Source organism: Sphaeroforma arctica (assembly GCF_001186125.1).
Source record: "Sphaeroforma arctica JP610 unplaced genomic scaffold supercont1.4225, whole genome shotgun sequence".
NCBI classification, from domain to species: domain Eukaryota; class Ichthyosporea; order Ichthyophonida; genus Sphaeroforma; species Sphaeroforma arctica.
Window position 1 is genome coordinate 1816 of NW_014036333.1, and position 815 is coordinate 2630.

General features: G+C 46.5%; 1 protein-coding gene across 1 annotated transcript; it reads right to left on the minus strand.

The window, feature by feature from the left end:
- Positions 1-435: 435 nt before the first annotated feature.
- Positions 436-696, minus strand: SARC_14152 (hypothetical protein; the record flags this gene model as incomplete). Its single annotated transcript, XM_014291716.1, has 1 exon — positions 436-696. A coding segment is annotated over one exon (261 nt), but the record flags the coding sequence as incomplete, so codon positions are not given.
- Between the last annotated feature and the right edge of the window lie 119 nt (positions 697-815).

An 815-nucleotide genomic window follows, 5' to 3' on the forward strand; every position in this document is an offset into this window, starting at 1 on the left:
GCAGAGACGGATTCTCAGCCACATCCACAAGCAGAAACTAATTCTCAAACACATCCTCAAGCAGAGACTAATTCTCAAACATATCCACAAGCAGAGACTAATTCTCAAACACATTCTCAAGCAGAGACTAATTCGCCGCAGGAATTAAGTATGTGGAATTGAACTAGTGCACTAGAGCAAAGCTGTCAGTATTGTGGATCATGCAAGTTGCTCGTACATGTGTGCTGAGTCCGTAAACCACACCCGAACCAGTAATAGGGGCGCTACATCTAGCTACACAATAGAAACTTTAGCGAGAGGTATCACAGACAATCCCGCTCCTGACCCCCATTCAAGCTTAATGCGCACACTCTTGTCCCCATAAATCACCAATTCGCCTCTACAAGTGTAGTGTAGACTATAGTACATATCAGATAGTGCATATTAGAAACGCACCTGTTGTTTTACGTTGCGATTGGGCTTGACCGAGAAGTGTGCGTCCTTCATAGCGGTTTGGATTACGGTATACGGATACGGCCTATTGGTCTCTGGGTTGACACACATCTCTGCCACGGTGGTAGCGATCTCCAAGTACTCGTTTTCTAGGTTGTGTGCGCGCTCGTGGTTGCTGACCTGCAGCTGGCCCTTGTCCAAAATCTGTTGAAGATATCGAGTAACGATTGAGTTATGAAGAAATCGAATAACATCAAGTGACATACCGATTCGCCATGAAGGCAAACGAGGGTCTGTACGTGCGGCCGTGTAGTGCACTCTGGTATGCCGGTACATAGTCTAGCACTGAAGAGCGGGTTTGTTGCTTCGACATACAGATGGTT